Consider the following 14,054-nt stretch of genomic DNA (forward strand, 5'->3'; position numbering starts at 1 on the left):
ATGGGGATAGCATTGTTATCTCCAGCCAATAACACAATGACACGTGAAAAACCTATCCTACATGTCATTGTGTTATTAGCCAGGTACAACAGAAAGTGTTATTCCCATTGCATGAGAGTTTTTCTCCCAAACTAAAGGGTCATTTCAAAATTGAATGTGCACGAACCAAAATAGAGGAAACTACAGTAATCAAAAGTGAAATTTGGCACGTTCACGTGCCAATCACCATGCTTTCGTTTGTTTGTTTTGTGGGGATTACTTCTCCTTCCGCCGTCCATCCAGTATTAGCCCAAAAGTTCCACGCCCCTTTTCTACGCGTGAAAGCCACTTCCGTCCCCATATTACCGTTACTACCCGCCATCCAATGGCACAGAAAATTCTCAGCAGTTCAACTAAAATATCTCCCTCTTCCAAACCCCTCCCCTTTCTCTCTCTCTCTCTCTCTCTCTCTTTCTCTTTCTCCAACATGGCTCTCTTCACTTCCATCTCCACCTCCACCCTCTGCCTTTCCACCTCAATCCGCCATTGTGGGCCTTCAAGCAGCTCGAAGCACTTCTCTCATCCCATCATTTCTTCTTCTCTGAGCTCCCCAGCATCCCCAGATTCAAAATCAACAACCCCAAATCAAACCATACTCTCCTCCTCCAATGATACTTCTCCAAACCCTTACGCCGGTGCGTCCTCTAGGCCGCCGGAGCCACCTGGCTTCAACTACGCCCCGGCCAACGGCAACCCGTTTGTTCGGCTTGCCCGTTCTGCTGAGTCTTCAATTGAAAGGGTAACTAGAATAAGAACTTGATCAGTCACAATACTTGCTTAATAGCGGTTGTTTATTTGGTATAAATGATGCTCATTTGGGAATATTGGGAGTTTTTGGGATTTGGGTGTGACAGAGTAGGCTTTTGAATAGTTTGGAGGAAAGTAGTTATTTTTTTTGTTATTATCAGTTGATAATAGATGAAAATTGTGGGCATATATTCCTATAAATTTGGCTCATTAGTTTAATTTTTCTTGAAAATAGTAAATTATGTATGTTAAACTAGTGCTTTATACTAAATTATGGGCATTTTATGTAAGAATATTTTTTTTAATGTTCTATATGGCCCATATGGTATGGTCCATGTGACATATGAAATTGGGTTTAATGAATAATATTTAGAAAAAATCCTATTGGTCAAATAAAGCGAAGTAGTTTCCTATTTACATTTTAAGCATCAAGTCGGCAGATTAATTGTTTGACAGATTGCTCCTGAGCAATAAGAAGAATCAATATATTAGGGTACTAATGATGCAACTGAACTTCTAGTTTCATTCAGAATCTTGGAGTCAACCCCTCTTAGTCACTTCTTATGAATGACTTGAAAAAGAATCAATGTTCTGTTTTCTGTTTATCAACTGTCAGTCTATCAATAAGAAAGACAATCGTGCATTTTCTTCTTTACCTGTTTAAAATTTTTTTTACCATATAAAATATCTGTTCTAATCGTTTCTTACATGTCTATTGTTGAACAGACAATATTTGACTTCCGATTTTTGGCACTCTTTGCTGTTGGAGGTTCATTGGCTGGTTCGTTGTTGTGCTTTCTCAATGTAATTTCTCTCAATCATTTTGTATCTGTACATACTCATAATTTATGAATATATCTGCGCATACTCATACTACATTCGACTTTCAGGGTTGCGTTTATATTGTGGATGCATATAAAGTTTACTGGACTAGTTGTGTCAAAGGGCATCACACTGGACATATGGTTCTACGACTAGTTGAAGCTATTGGTAGAATTTTCAGAATTCTCTTTGTATAATTTCTTTATTTTTCTGCAAGTATTTTGTCAAGTTCAGTTTGTTTCTCGAATATGATTTTCGAACGCCAACATACATTTCAAATATCATGACTTTTTGTACCAAAGAAAAAATCATAAGTTCTGTTTAAGGAAAAAACACTCCTTTCTTAACATGGTAAAACTCATTGTGTGGCCACCTTTGCCTTTTGGGAAGAGGTGTTGATATTTCTATGTTTATAGTTATCATTATAGCCTTCTATGTTGATACACTGATCTATGATTATCTCTGGGATGCAGATGTTTACCTTGCTGGGACTGTCATGTTAATATTTGGTATGGGATTATATGGATTATTTATCAGTAATGTCCCTCATGATGTGCCTTCCAATAATGATCGTGCTCTTAAGGGCTCTTCTTTGTTTGGAATGTTTGCTCTGAAGGTAATCTTAATTTCCTTCCTTTGCACGTATATGCGGCATTCACGTATACATACATTCTCAAACCTTCACAGACATTAATAGATGCTAACATAATCTAATTGCATCAGAACTAGCATATATACGATCTGTTTCTTTCTCAGGCATTCTGCTCCTGTTCACCAGCAACCTTTAAATGGAAAACGTCTAATTGAGCATGCTTACGATGAGTTATGAGTGCTTCCCCCTCGACTAAAATATCAATCACTAGTCTACTAATTCTGCACTGTGTCATCAGAAGAGACACAAAAATATTATACTTAATAAAAGTTGAACTCACTAAATCTTTTCCGTAGCATTCTATATTTAAATTCTTATTACTGCCGTGTTTTTCTGTTCATTTTCTCCAATATCAGCTTGAATTGCTTAGTGATGAATAAGCCTTAGAGTAGATGGCATTTTTGTTTTCTTTCTCCCCTATTACTTTTCCACTTTTGGCTTCTAGTATTTCTGTTTACAACATTACCAAGATAACTGGATGATTCTGTAGGAGAGGCCAAAATGGATGAAAATTAGCTCACTCGATGAGCTCAAGACGAAAGTGGGACATGTAATTGTCATGATTCTTCTGGTAAAGATGTTTGAGAGGAGCAAGATGGTGCAGATAACTACTGGTTTGGATCTGTTGAGCTATTCTGTCTGTATTTTCCTGTCTTCTGCTTCTCTGTACATCCTTCATAATCTACACAAGTAAGAGTAAGGCTCTCGAACACATTATGTATAGCGGATAATGTAATGTTAGCTTACATATTCCAATAAATATCCCAGTAGCTATGCTTCTAACTTATAATCCCTGGACTAAAATATCAGGCACTAGTCTACTAAATCTGCACTGTGTCATCAGATGAGACACAAAAATATTATACTTAATAGAAGTTGAACTCGCTAAATCTTTTCCGTAGCTTTCTATATTTAAATTCTTATTATTGCCATGTTTTTCTGTTCATTTTCTCCAATATCAGCTTGAATTGCTTAGTGATGAATAAGCCTTATAGTAGATGGCATTTTTGTTTTCCTTCTCCCTCTTTTACTTTTCCACTTTTGGCTTCTAGTATTTCTGTTTACAACATTACCAAGATAACTGGATAATTCTGTAGGAGAGGCCTAAATGGATGAAAATTAGCTCACTTGATGAGCTCAAGACGAAAGTGGGACACGTAATTGTCATGATTCTTCTGGTAAAGATGTTTGAGAGGAGCACGATGGTTCAGATAACCACTGGTTTGGATCTGTTGAGCTATTCTGTCTGTATTTTCCTGTATTCTGCTTCTCTGTACATCCTTCATAATCTACACAAGTAAGAGTAAGGCTTTCGAACACAATATGTATAGCAGATAATGTAATGTTTGTTAGATTTTCTACATAAGTGTTCATGATCTTTAACACAAACTGAAATACATAGAAGACATACCTGGCACTATTTTCCTTGAGTACACGATCTCAAAACTCATTCAATTGCAGCAGCAGCAACACGAGCAAAAGACATGAATGGCTAAAGACTTCTGCTCTCTCTCACAAACTGTTTCAGCTCTCTCTTTATGATGAGATTAGGTTTAGAGAACGTGTTTAACGAGAGCAGAGTCTTAAGCTTATATAGGGCTAGGTCAAGTCATCTCTACTCATCACCAAGGGCTGACTTGACTAACATTTCAAGCCCATCAAGCAACGGTTCACGCAAAAGGAAATAAATATGACCCCTTTAATTGGCTTGAAAACTTTCCTTAATTCACAAGGTTTTTGGCCTCAAGGTATAACCTAATTCAAACTCTTATCAAACCTAATATAACTTAGTATCTAGTGCACCGATATAAATAGGAATATAACATTCTCCCACTAGATCAAGCTAAGCTTCTGTATTGCAAAAGTTTGATAACATTTATTGGCCATGAGTTTAAAACAGTTAAGTCCTTCCCTTCAAGCTACAATGAAAAGTATTAGACAAAACGAACTATAGACAAGCACTGCTCTCCTTTATTAAAAACAGGTCATCTATAATCACATAATGCATCTCAAAACACATGAAGCACCTACAAACGCGAACCTTAACATGTACTGATCTGTAATGTGAATCTTTATGCTTTTCAGTACATATACCCCTTTATGACTTAGCAAGAGTCAATCAGCAATGTTATTAAAAAACAATAGTATCTCAAAGAGACCATAAACTCACATGCATAAGCAAAATGCATAATAAGTTTAAATAGCTAAATAATCAAAATGGTAGAAATTATTCAATAATCAAAACTGTCAACCAAATTAACATCCTTAAATGCAAATCCCTCAATCCAGAAAACAGCAAAATTAGACATGCTAGAAAACTATCATAATGGGAAACAAGACTCCCACTAGATTGCACCATCAAAGCTAGGAAATAATCCCATGCTCTCAACATGTCTCAAAAAAGCTTCTGAAGGCAGAAACTTTGTAAATGGATATGCAATCATATCTTGAGTTCTAATATGATCAAACCTGACTAATTTGTCTGCTACCTTTTCCCTCGCTATTAAATACTTTATGTCAATATGCTGAAGTCCAAACGACATCTTGTTATTTATACAGTGAAAAACAGCCGCAGTGTTGTCATTGTATATCTGCATTGCTCTTGCAATCGAGTCCATCAACTTAATGTCTTTGATAAAATTCCTTAGACATACTGCATGAGATGTGGCTTCATAGCAAGCTATGTATTCTAAAAACGTAGAACTCGAAACACCAGATTGTTTAGCACTCTTCCAAATAACAGTTGCTCCTGCCATCTTGAAAAGAAAACATGAAGTAGAGATGTAATCAACCTCTCATTTTCCAAGATTCGCATCAACGTAACCAAACAAGCTCCAAATTCTCCTTTGTTCTCTTTAGGTACCTTAGAATCTTCTTTCCAGCCATCCAATACCGTATTCCCATATTTGACTGAAATCTCCCCATCTTGCTTATGCACAAGGCTAGGTCTGGCCTTGTATATACTTGTGCGTACATAATGCTTCCAACTAGATAAGCGTATGACTTGTTCCTCATCTCAGCTTATTCTTCTTTATTCTTGGAGCAATGCTCCTTCTTTAAATCTCCTTTAGCTAACGGAATTTTTTGTCCAAAACACATACTCATGTCAAAATGTTTGAGTACCCTTTCAATGTATGTTTTTTGCGACAAGCCTAGCAAACCTCAAGCTCTGTCTCTCTGAATTTCAATGCCTAACACAAAAGCAGCTTCTCCTAAATCCTTCATCTCAAAATTGTTTAAAAGTAACTCCTTAGTGTCCTTCAATAAATTGTGATCATTTGTAGTCAAAAGTATATCATCGACGTACAACACCAGAAAACTAAATCAGCTCCCATACTTCTTCAAATAAATGCATTGATCGGCTATGTTCTCTTCAAAACCATATGATGAGACAGTTTGATGGAATTTTAAATACCACCTCCCGCTTGTTTTCTTTAGTCCATAAATTGCCTTGTCAAATTTGCAAACCATATGCTTGTTTCCCTCCTTTGCAGACCCTTCAGATTGCCTCATAAAATTTGCTTCTTCAAGTTCACCATTCAGGAAGGCAATTTTTACATCCATTTGATGTAAAAGCAAGTCATAATGCGCCACCAATGCCATAATTATATGGAAACTAGAGAAAACGTCTCAGTGTAGTCAATTCCCTCCCTTTGAGTAAATCCTTTTGCTATCAATCTAGCCAATCTAGCCTTAAATCTTTATATTTTTCCATATTTACCCTTCTTCATTTTAAATACTCATTTCAAGTCTACCAATGCTCTTGTGAGGTTCAACTAATTCCCATACTTGATAATTCTTCATGCTTTTGAGTTCATTTAACATTGCTTTCCTCCATTTTTCTACATTCCGACTCTCCATAGCTTTTTAAAAACTTGTTAGACAGCTTCATCTCCAATGTCAAAATCTGCTTTCTGTAAATACACATAATTTGAATTTTCTATAGGTTTTCTTAGTCTATCAGATCTCCTCGGTTGCACTAGTTCTTGTTGATTATCTGGCTCAAGATTTTCGACAGCTTGTTGTTGTTGTTGTTGATCAACTCGTGCTTCAAACTGAGGAGGTTCCAATACAGTTTCACTTAAAGGAATCAGGCGTGTAACATCTTGTTCATCATTCTCGATCACAGTTACATCACATTTTTCTTCGAAAATAAAATATTCATTCCCAGTAGCATTCTCCTCATGCTCTATAAACTTTGCACAACCAGTCTCAATGATCCAGGTACAAAAATTTGGACAGTAAAATCTAAAACCCTTTGACCTTGCAGGATAACCAATAAAATGGCAGCTAATCATTTTAGGATCAAGCTTCTTCTCTTGAGGGTTATAGATTCTAGCTTCAGCCTTGCAACCCCATACATGAAGATGTCGCAAGCTAGGCTTTCTTGTAGTCCAAATTTCGAAAGGTGTCTTAGGCATGAACTTGCTAGGCACTCTATTAAATATGTAGTTTGATGTTTTGGTCGCCTCTCGCCAAGGATGCTTAGGCAAATTAGTTCTAGAAATCATGCTATGAACCATGTCCTTCAAGGTTCAATTTCTTCAAGGTATCAAAACGTCCATAATATTCACCCCATTTGTTTGACCTCATAATTTTGATCTTTTTCTCAAGTTCCCTTTCAACTTCAGTTTGAAATTTTTTGAACATCTCAAAAGCTTGAGATTTTTCTATAATGCGGTATAGATAACCAAAATGAGAATAGTCATCTATAAAAGTGATTAAATATTGATTTCCGTCAATTGTTTGATGAGGGAATGGTCCACAAATATCTATGTGGATGATCTTTAAAAGATAACTACTGCGAATTGCATATTTCTTTTAGTCTTAGTGAGTTTTCCTTTAACACATTTAATACAAATCTCGTCATCACTAAAAGTCAGTTGCAGCAGGACTTGTTCTTTAACAAGAATTTTAATTCTTTCTTTTGAAATGTGCCCTAAATGTCTATGTCATAACCTAGTGGATGTTCCCTCACTTCTAATCCTTTTCTCACTTGATTCACCATTAAAACTTCACCGTCTTTATTGTAATTGAGGCAATATAATCCATTTGAGAGAAAACCAATAGCAAGAACATTGGAATTTTAAGAACAAAACCAAGTCTCGATAATCTTGAAACAGAAATTAAATTCCTCTTCATTTAGGGTACAAAAACTACATCATCCTATTCTTAAAAAAAATTATGAATCCAACTTTAGGTTAACTACCTCAATGGCTTCCACATCTACTTGCTCTCTATTCCATATAAACATCCAAAACTTTACAACGATCCTAAGATTGTCTCATGTAGCAGTATACCTCTTTATGGGTCCTCCATAAAGTCAATGCCATCGCTGCGCCTCAACCCTCTTTTGCTCTAATTCATCTTCGTTCCGTTTCTTAATTAGCTCCATTATATTCTTTACTAGACTTCCATTCGTGATAAGTTAACACGAGTGGCACCTATTAAATGCCAAATGCATCTCATTTTCCCAAAGCTTTTGGAGTCATACTATAAGATCTATAAACGAAACAGCTAGCTTATAATCACGAGTGAGATCATAATCGATCTCATTCATTCCGAGAATAACTTCAAAAAATTAAACTTCCATCTTTTGAAGTTTGATCCAGTGAGTGATTCGATTTGTGAGAAATTGATCGAGTAAGGATTCGATGGTAAGGATTCGATGATGTAAGGATTTGCAAAAGAAAGTATAAGTACTTCCTAAGAAACCAATTCTCAATTTGTTAAGAGAAAACAATTTTTCAGCTTAACTTTAATTCACAAAACTAACAAATAATAGATATAAGCTTCCTTAATTAAGTATCACACCTTTGTGGCAAGAGATTACTTATAGCTTACAACAAATTATGTGTTATCTTGTGCCATCAGAAACAAATTACATGATAGACTCTATTTGTTGAAGAAACTTATCAAGTAATTTAGGTATAATGCAATTTTGGTTATTTCTTTAGGGTTTGAGTATTTATGTTTGGTTTTGTTATGGAAAATTTGTTGATTCTCATAACAAAAGCAAGTTCCTATCTAACACAAAATAACCAAACAAAACACAATCTGAGAGAAAACCCTAAAATTGCAGTGAATAGTGTTTCTGCTGTGAACAGTGTTTTAGGGGTTTTCAGTGACCGGTTTTAACCCAAAATACCTTTCCGAATGGTGTAACTAATATTCATAGTATTTAGAAACATTCATAGGAAGGCCATTTTTAGGGTTTTAAGGTCATCTAGATGGTCAAAAACAGGTTTAAAGTTTTGAAGATATGAAAAATCAATTGAAACATGCTTTTTCCATATTCTTTAATATTCATAGTATTTAGAAACATATTTAAACTGTCACCAAAATTGTAAACATAACCAAAATAGTCATGGCATCAACGGATAAAGAAATCACAACAGGCATACTTGAAAAACGATCTCAGTGTGTGTGAGTAACCATGTACTCTGATACCAACTGTTAGATTTTCTATATAAGTGTTCATGATCTTTCACACAAATTGAAATACATAGAAGACATACCTGGCACTATCTTCCTTAAGTACACGATCTTAGAACTCATTCAATCACAGTAACAGCAATACGAGTGAAAGACATGAAGCTCTTTCTCAGAAATTGTTTTAACTCTCTCTTTATGATGAGATTAGGTTTAGAGAACGTGTCTGACGAGAGCAGAGTGTTAAGCTTATATAGGGCTAGGTCAAGTTGTCTTTACTCATCACCAAGGGCCGACTTGACTAACACTCCAAGCCCATCAAGGAACGATTCACGCAAAAGGAAGTAAATATGACCCCTTTAATTGGCTTGAAAACTTTCCTTAATTCACAAGGTTTTGAGCCTCAAGGTATACCCTAATTTAAACTCTTATCGAACATGATATAACTTAGTATCTAATGTACCGATCTAAATAGGAATTGTGGGAGCAAATTTCCTCCCACGAGAATATTCGATTGAGATTCCTCTTCCTTCATCGCCGTCTCCTTCTCCTTGCAAAATAAATCGGAGTAAAATGACCACACCTGGGTGGTGTTGGCCAAAGGCCCTCCAATGCCTAAGTTAGGTTGGGTATTTCAAGAAAAACCGGGTGGCCGGAGCCTTGTGTGAGGGAGAGAAAGAATATAGTGGCTAGGGTTTGTGAAGGATAATTTCTGCAGAGTTTCAGTAGGAATTTAGACGTACCTGAACCCTTGTACGTAGCCAAGTATTTATAGGAGCCTCGGAGGCTAGGGTTTCAGAGGAATAATTCTGTAGATGGAAAGGAATTATTCCTCCCTGATTAGGTGAGATTTGATTAATTAGGGATTTGATTTATTTGATTTAAATCAAATCCCTAATTGGGGTAGGAATCAAATCAATCCCAATTTTAATTAGGTAACTCCCAATTTAATTGGGCAACCCCCAATTAAATTGAGTAACTCCCAATTAGGTCAAATAATCCCCAAATGAAAGGAATTATTTGACCTAGGGTGATTTAATTCGGCTCCCACAGGAATATAACAATATTAGCTTACACATTCAAGTGTATACATCTTCCAATAAAATATCACTTATGGAGCGTTTCAAATAATCTTCATAAGGAGGGCTAGTGTGGACATCAACTAAGAGCTGAGTAGCTCATTGTGTTTGCAACTGAAAGAACAATGTCAAAGTAGTGCACGGAAAACAAAAACTCGAGGTTTAAACAGTTATAAGATACAAACATTGTCAAAATTGAAAGTGAAAGAAAAAAGAAAGGATCACTGCTCAATCATTTTGATTTTTCAATGCTTGAGTTCTATTATTGGCCTGACCCTTCATGTTGAATATGTGCAACTTAAGGAGATCAAATCCCAAGTCCTAAGATCTTATGATTATCTTCAAGCTTGAAGGTCTCGAGGTAGACTATCTTGCAACAATTTGTCCCATTTTAACGAAACGAAAGAACAACTTGGTTGGTCAAAAAAAAGGATTACAGCAATCCCAGAATTATAGAAAACCCTTGATCTTCTTTCTTTTTCTTCAATACCTGATCAAACAACTGATGCAATTAAAAAAGGTATTTCTTTTTTATCGTCATGCTATTTACCTTTCTCTATTTCCTTTATCTGTTCATAACATGATAGAACAACTATACAATATACAATTTTAGATTGTCCAAAGTACTAGTCTGCTTTAATTTTGATAATGCAATTCCATTTATCTGTCGAACCCTCTCCCGCGAAAGCTTTAACAGTCTTCCTATCTCCTCAAAGGACTGAGGGCTCTCTCCATTGAGTCCAAAGTGTAATCTCAATACATTTGCTTCTCTATCACTCAGCGTCTTCAGAAGCTTCTCGACCTCTTGCTTCATTAGCTTCCTTGTAAGCATCTTTTCTGGCATCATCTCCTCTGGCCCTTGTATGATCTCCTGCAACAGAATGTGAACTAGTAAATTAAGACTGATTAATGGATCGTAACAGACACATTTTGCCTAATATTCATATTTTCATGAAGTTCTCCTCATGAAGGAAGATTAAATAAACGGGGTACAAAGAAATCAAAATTTTCTACTTTATACAGAGCAATATCCATCAGGCTCATCAGTCGTATAAAGTCTTGATTCTCAACTAAAGCTCGTTTATGACTTTTCCTTATGCTCAATGGCACAGTTAAAACTTAAAATATTCCTTTAAAACTTGTAAAACCTTTAGTCTAATGAAGTTTTTCTTATTCTTTTCCAGCTTTGGGGCTAAGCTTATGCATTTAGTTCCCTGACTTGTCAAGCAATCTTTAATTCAGTGATACAAATGCTGAACCATGTACTTATGCAGCTAATCAAGTTATAGCCCTTTCTAGGAGCAAAATCAAAGTGGAGATTCGTAATTTCCGAGTCCAATATCGAAACATGAAACTCAAGAGCATTAGCGAAATTTTATAAGTCATAAATGAGGACCATAGAACCCCTACTTACAGTTTACATCTGAGATTAAAAATTAGAAAAATATATGAATTAACAAAATCATCTCTCTCATTTGAGCTGCTAATAGAAGATGTGAAAGAAATCATGAAAACAAGATTCAAGACACAAACCTGCAGTGTCATGGAACCTTGAACAGTTACCACTCTATCCAATGAAATTGGGGGTCTGCTCCTCTCACAAACAAGCTTTACGGTTGAAGCATTCACTTTGATCACTTCAGCGATTTCATCATGGCTAGGCAGCCGCTGAAATCTTTGGTTCAAGGAATTTTGAGCTTTTGTGATTTTTGCCATCATGCCGCACACGTGTCCCTACACAAATAAACTAACCATACTTCTGTAATCTTTCGTTCAATGTATTTTTACCAGTTACCTCCCAAAAGCTGTATAAGAGATAACTTAAATATGTGAAAGGAAAGGAAATCATTAAATTTACTAATTCGACCATCCCCAGCAGATTTTGAAACCATCTATATGGAAAAGACCATCTCAACCTGAAAGCCAATCAACTTCTCCACTAACCCTGGCATCTGAATTCAATTAAATTCATCTTTGACAAATATCTAGAACAATTTTGAAATTCATCTTCTCCACTGAGCAGCTGCCCATGAGTTTTTGTAACGGAAATTGGTGAAAAAAATGCAAACAAAGCACAACAGCATAGTTCATCATATATGTATAGCTTCAACTAACTTTTGCTGCTCAGACATACAACGGGTTCAAAGCACCAGATGATGTATACGGTAGACAAGACAAAAGGAAAGGCACAAATTCTACTTAGGACTGAAAAATTATATAAACTCAGTGATTAGGCCAAGATAAAGAAGTACAATAACAAAATAAACAACTGTTTAGGAACAATAGTTAATTAAGTCAGCTTCTTACTGGTAATCTGATTATTCTAGACTTGTTTTCTATGGCTCTGATAATAGCTTGCCTAATCCACCAGTACACATATGTTGATAACTTCCATTCTCGCTCATGATCAAACTTCTCTGCCCCTCGAAGAAGACCAATGCTCCCTTCCTGCTAAAATAGATACTTAGTTTCTTACAACAACTTGGGAAAAATAGGAGTGGATGGTGTAGGAACCTGAATGAGGTCTTGAAAGCTTAATCCTTTCCCTTGATAACTGCTGGCAACAGAGACAACAAGTCCCCTGTAGCTCCTGATGATCTTTTCTTGTGACTCTCTTCTCTTACAAAGCACCTTATCTATACTTCTCATCTTCATTCCCATTGCCTTGGCCAACTGTTTTGAGGTTGGCTCATGCTCTTGAGCTTCTACAACTCTGAACCTTTCTGATTCTAGTCTTGCTCCCTCCTGTGTCATTAAAAGGTTAATTATCAGAAAGAAAAAAAAACTATTCTTAATTTGAGGAGTAAAGACCCTTCACACATGGAGGGCTGAAGTTACTTTTTTGGCATTAGAAAACCCTGCGAAAAGTAATTTGAGAACTGTCCTAAAACAGCATACACTTCTATTTAAAAGTAAAAGGAAAAGCATGTGAACCAAAGCATGCATAAAGATTAGTAGAAACTAAACAATAGAAAATGTTTTTTTTGAGGAACAGATAAGATTTCTGCAACAGCACCAATTTAGTCCTCTTGGTTGCGTCACGTACAATGAGCAATAAGATTTGAAGAAAATTCAAACTAGAGAACAATGAAAGTTGCTAATTGTAGTGATCAATGACCATATACCTTTAAACATTGAAAGGTACATTGTATGAAACACTATAGTTAATGTCATCTAAGCAGAGCAATCTGGAATACACTTCAAATATTGCAAACTCTGTAAAAAAGAGAAATCTAAATAGAAATAGAAGAATACCCATCAGCTATACAAAACCAAATTCAAATGTGTAATTCTGATAAGTGGGTTCAACAAGTAATAGTAAAAAGTAAAAACAGAATCATTACAAAATAAGAATACCTTGAGACTCAGACAGCATTCTGCTTCTTCTCTTGGGCTCAGATGCTCATATCTCACAAACCCAAATGACACCATTCCATCTTCAACATCCCTCTTCATCTCCTCATCCAAAGCCTCCAACCCTTTTCTCCTTTTCCTCCTCCTCTTCCTCCTCGCCACCAGTCCACCACTCTCATTCCCACTCTCCCTGCAACTCCAAACCTCACCAATCTCATCCGTCACCGCCACAGCGTCTATGGCCGCCTCCACGGCAGCCCGGGCCAGCACCAGTGCCTCGGCCGCTGCTGCAATGGCCAATGCGTCATTGGAGACTAAATTGCCACTAAATTTGGAGGAAGAAGAGGGAAAAGGCAAGTGGAGTTGGAGAGGGTGGTGGGTTTTGAGTGGTGTGAATGGGACGGTTGGGAGTGAAAGTGTTGGTAGAATTGGAGGTTGTTTTGGTGATGAACAGATGCTGGTGGTGATGGCCATACAGAGTAGAGTGAACTGTGAGTCAGTGAGGCAAAGGACTTTTCACTTTTAGCTGTGGCAGGAAGTTGGATTTTTTTTTTTTCCTTTTTCTTTATTTCTTGAGAGATATTTGTGCTTTTGCCATGTGGGAGCGGGACAAGGCTTCTGGAGGGAGAGGGGATTTGGTTTCTGTGGACGTCATTGAATCTCAATCATTGGGTCAGTGTTTTTTTTTCTTCTTTTTTCCAATACATTGATTCAATTTTCCAGCATTTCGGATTATAACGCCTTTAATTGTGACATAATTGGATAACCCATACATTTAATGGCTTTCAATTCCAATAAAATTATAAATAAAAAATGGATTAATTACTTTTTTTTTTCATTGGTTCTACACGAAATTTCAATTGTTCTTAACTCCTGTTTATGTCAAATGAACACGGAAGAGAAGGAGAAGAGTGAGCTATGGAGTGAGG

The 14,054-nt window shown here is 36.3% G+C and overlaps 2 protein-coding genes across 3 annotated transcripts; one reads left to right on the forward strand and one right to left on the reverse strand.

The window, feature by feature from the left end:
- The first annotated feature begins 359 nt into the window (after positions 1 to 359).
- Positions 360 to 3,626, forward strand: LOC110774481 (uncharacterized). 2 transcript variants are annotated; one of them, XM_021979024.2, is made up of 6 exons: positions 360 to 778; positions 1,513 to 1,590; positions 1,677 to 1,776; positions 2,082 to 2,224; positions 2,751 to 2,956; positions 3,358 to 3,626. In XM_021979024.2, exons 1-5 carry the CDS (start codon positions 365 to 367, stop codon positions 2,952 to 2,954), a joined length of 939 nt encoding a protein of 312 aa, XP_021834716.2. In that variant the 5' UTR covers positions 360 to 364; the 3' UTR covers positions 2,955 to 2,956; positions 3,358 to 3,626. The 2 variants fall into 2 exon arrangements, with proteins under 2 accessions (XP_021834716.2, XP_021834715.2); XM_021979023.2 differs by having other exon boundaries at positions 2,751 to 2,950.
- Positions 3,627 to 10,205: 6,579 nt separating this feature from the next.
- On the reverse strand, positions 10,206 to 13,743 carry SIG4 (sigma factor 4). The gene is made up of 5 exons (XM_021979025.2): positions 13,129 to 13,743; positions 12,286 to 12,516; positions 12,079 to 12,219; positions 11,305 to 11,505; positions 10,206 to 10,642 (listed from the first exon to the last, which is right to left on the reverse strand). Exons 1-5 carry the CDS (start codon positions 13,597 to 13,599, stop codon positions 10,364 to 10,366), a joined length of 1,323 nt encoding a protein of 440 aa, XP_021834717.1. The 5' UTR covers positions 13,600 to 13,743; the 3' UTR covers positions 10,206 to 10,363.
- Positions 13,744 to 14,054: the final 311 nt, after the last annotated feature.

Source organism: Prunus avium, chromosome 2 (assembly GCF_965620075.1).
Source record: "Prunus avium chromosome 2, drPruAviu1.hap1.1, whole genome shotgun sequence".
Taxonomy (NCBI): Eukaryota; Viridiplantae; Streptophyta; class Magnoliopsida; order Rosales; family Rosaceae; genus Prunus; species Prunus avium.